The sequence below is a fragment of the Lytechinus pictus genome, chromosome 12 (genome assembly GCF_037042905.1).
Source record: "Lytechinus pictus isolate F3 Inbred chromosome 12, Lp3.0, whole genome shotgun sequence".
NCBI lineage: Eukaryota > Metazoa > Echinodermata > Echinoidea > Temnopleuroida > Toxopneustidae > Lytechinus > Lytechinus pictus.
The window spans coordinates 26,907,289-26,909,432 of NC_087256.1; the positions used below are offsets into that span (position 1 = coordinate 26,907,289).

The 2,144-nt window shown below is 42.4% G+C and overlaps 1 protein-coding gene across 1 annotated transcript; it reads right to left on the reverse strand.

The window, feature by feature from the left end:
- Positions 1–346: 346 nt before the first annotated feature.
- Positions 347–1,363, reverse strand: LOC129272654 (melatonin receptor type 1B-A-like). Its single transcript, XM_054909770.2, has one exon. The coding sequence runs from the start codon at positions 1,361–1,363 to the stop codon at positions 347–349; it is 1,017 nt and encodes a 338-aa protein (XP_054765745.2).
- Between the last annotated feature and the right edge of the window lie 781 nt (positions 1,364–2,144).

Genomic DNA, 2,144 nt, shown 5'->3' on the forward strand with positions numbered 1-2,144 from the left:
TTAAGATTATTCTGCTACTCTTTGCAATATTACCAAAATTTCAAATAATGAAAATTGTTCACATTGTGGTTCCATTAAAATCCTTTATCCCCTATGTATATCGAGTAGCTATCATACTCTATAAAAGAATATTCGAAATATATCTCCGATTACCCATTGCCAAAACATTTGCATGATATGTGTGCGTATATAAAGAAGACTACCTAGTATGTAAATGATAGGGGCTTTTCCAGTCAAATCATTGTGTACAAGAACTCATTGAAGGTCAGTTCCAATTTTAGCATGAAAGCAGGTGTATTTGTAAGCTAAAATCTCCACCTCCTTTTTTGGGGTCCCCGGCAAAATTTTAGGTTGACACTTGCATCGTCATTTCTTTACGACAGGTCAGTATTTTCTTGAAGGCTTCTTGAAAGTTCGGGTGTTTCAGACCATAGATGATAGGATTAACAACGCTGTTTACAAGCAATATCATGACACTGTACAATGTTAGTACGCTGGTGCCAGGAATAAGGAAGTTTATGACGTTGGGTAGAATGCATAGCATAAACGCACAGACCACCAAGAAGAGGTTCTTGGTGATCTCAACCTCCTTTTGATTGATGGCCTTGATCATGGGTGGACAGGTACCTGTAGAAGTTGACGAGGACGTCTTGTTCTGGGGCACTTCTGTGGGGCTTGAACCTGCTTCGTCCTCAGTCGAATACCTAACTCGGAACTTCTGATTGTGCCGTAAAACATGGCGTAAAATACGGATGTAGAACAGAAATGTGAGAAGGAGAGCAATTGCTATCAGAGAGCCTTGAAGTACGATGTAATAGAATTCTAGTTCGTTTGTGTCTCTCAAGGAGCATGTAGCGTAATATTCGGAGTAGCCGAGTGTTCCGATGCCAAGAACAGGTGGTATGACCATTGCTGATGTAGAAAATACCCAGATAATCAAAGCCAATGTGAAAATTTTCTTTGGGGTATGGAGACCTTGATGTCCACGGATAGACTTGGTGATGACGTACCACCGTACGAATGCTATAGCAACTAGATTACACACGCTGCCGAAAACTGAGGTGGTTACGACTCCAGCGACCACATCGCAGACGATCTCAGGAAGAGGATACGCTCTAGTACGGCTGAGGAGACCGACCACCTGGAAAGGTAGACAGGCGCACGTAAACACATCAGCGAAGGCGAGATTGACCACCAGGATGTTGGTGATCGTACGAAGCTTCTTTGTGACGATGACGGAGATGATGACGAGGGAGTTGCCAAACAGACCAATAACTGAAGCCATGACCAAGACGAATGCAACTGCTATTCGATGATTAAATGGAACTATCGACGGTCCTACTGTTGCTTCTACGCTTTCCATGGCTAGATTATCAGGGTTCTCTGATACGGTCACTCTTGGGAACTTCACTTTTTCGTCTTGAAGGGTACAGTTTTCAGCGCTAGGTTGTTTCACAAGCCTTTTTATATCTCCCTCTCATTGGCAAGAAAATCAGCAAATGTCGATCGGCAAACAAACATTGGATGAGTTGGTCACTCCTCCATGTAGATGTACATGTGATATTTTGCAGAATTGGTAAAAAACTGAAATTTACACATTTCAGAAAGCGTATATATAACAAATAATGTTCGATCTGATATTGTTCCACGCGCTCATACAGACTTACAGAGCCACAAGGAAGCAGAATGAGCTGTGCTAAACTGTAACCTTTCTTTTGAATTCCCTGCATTTGGTTTCATTCCTTAGGAATATATGCAAATAACCAATCGACAAGAAAGGCACAGAGATTATGAAATGTATGCACGTTGCCAAAGGCAACAAATACATCCGTATCAAAAGTAGTAGATAAAGCAGGTAATGAACTCGATGACGACATTCATTGCGTCATTGAAAATATTTCCTTAATGTGATATTACAGGGGCCGCGGAAGCGGGGGGGGGGGGGGGCTGGAGGGGCTTCAGCCCCCCCCCCCCACTTTTTTCCAAAACCGTGTACAAAAACGTAAAAATTACCATAAGATTGTGATTTTTTGCAAGGTCAGCCCCCCACTTTGAAAACCGTTCCGCGGCCCCTGATATTATTGATGTGAAACTTTGCGTCTCGAATTTGTATTCATTCGTATTAATGAAGGAGACTAAACGCG

Bases quoted from the DNA above. Each gene is read 5' to 3' on its own strand.
- LOC129272654 (XM_054909770.2), bottom strand. From the start codon at position 1,363: ATGGAAAGCGTAGAAGCAACAGTAGGACCGTCGATAGTTCCATTTAAT.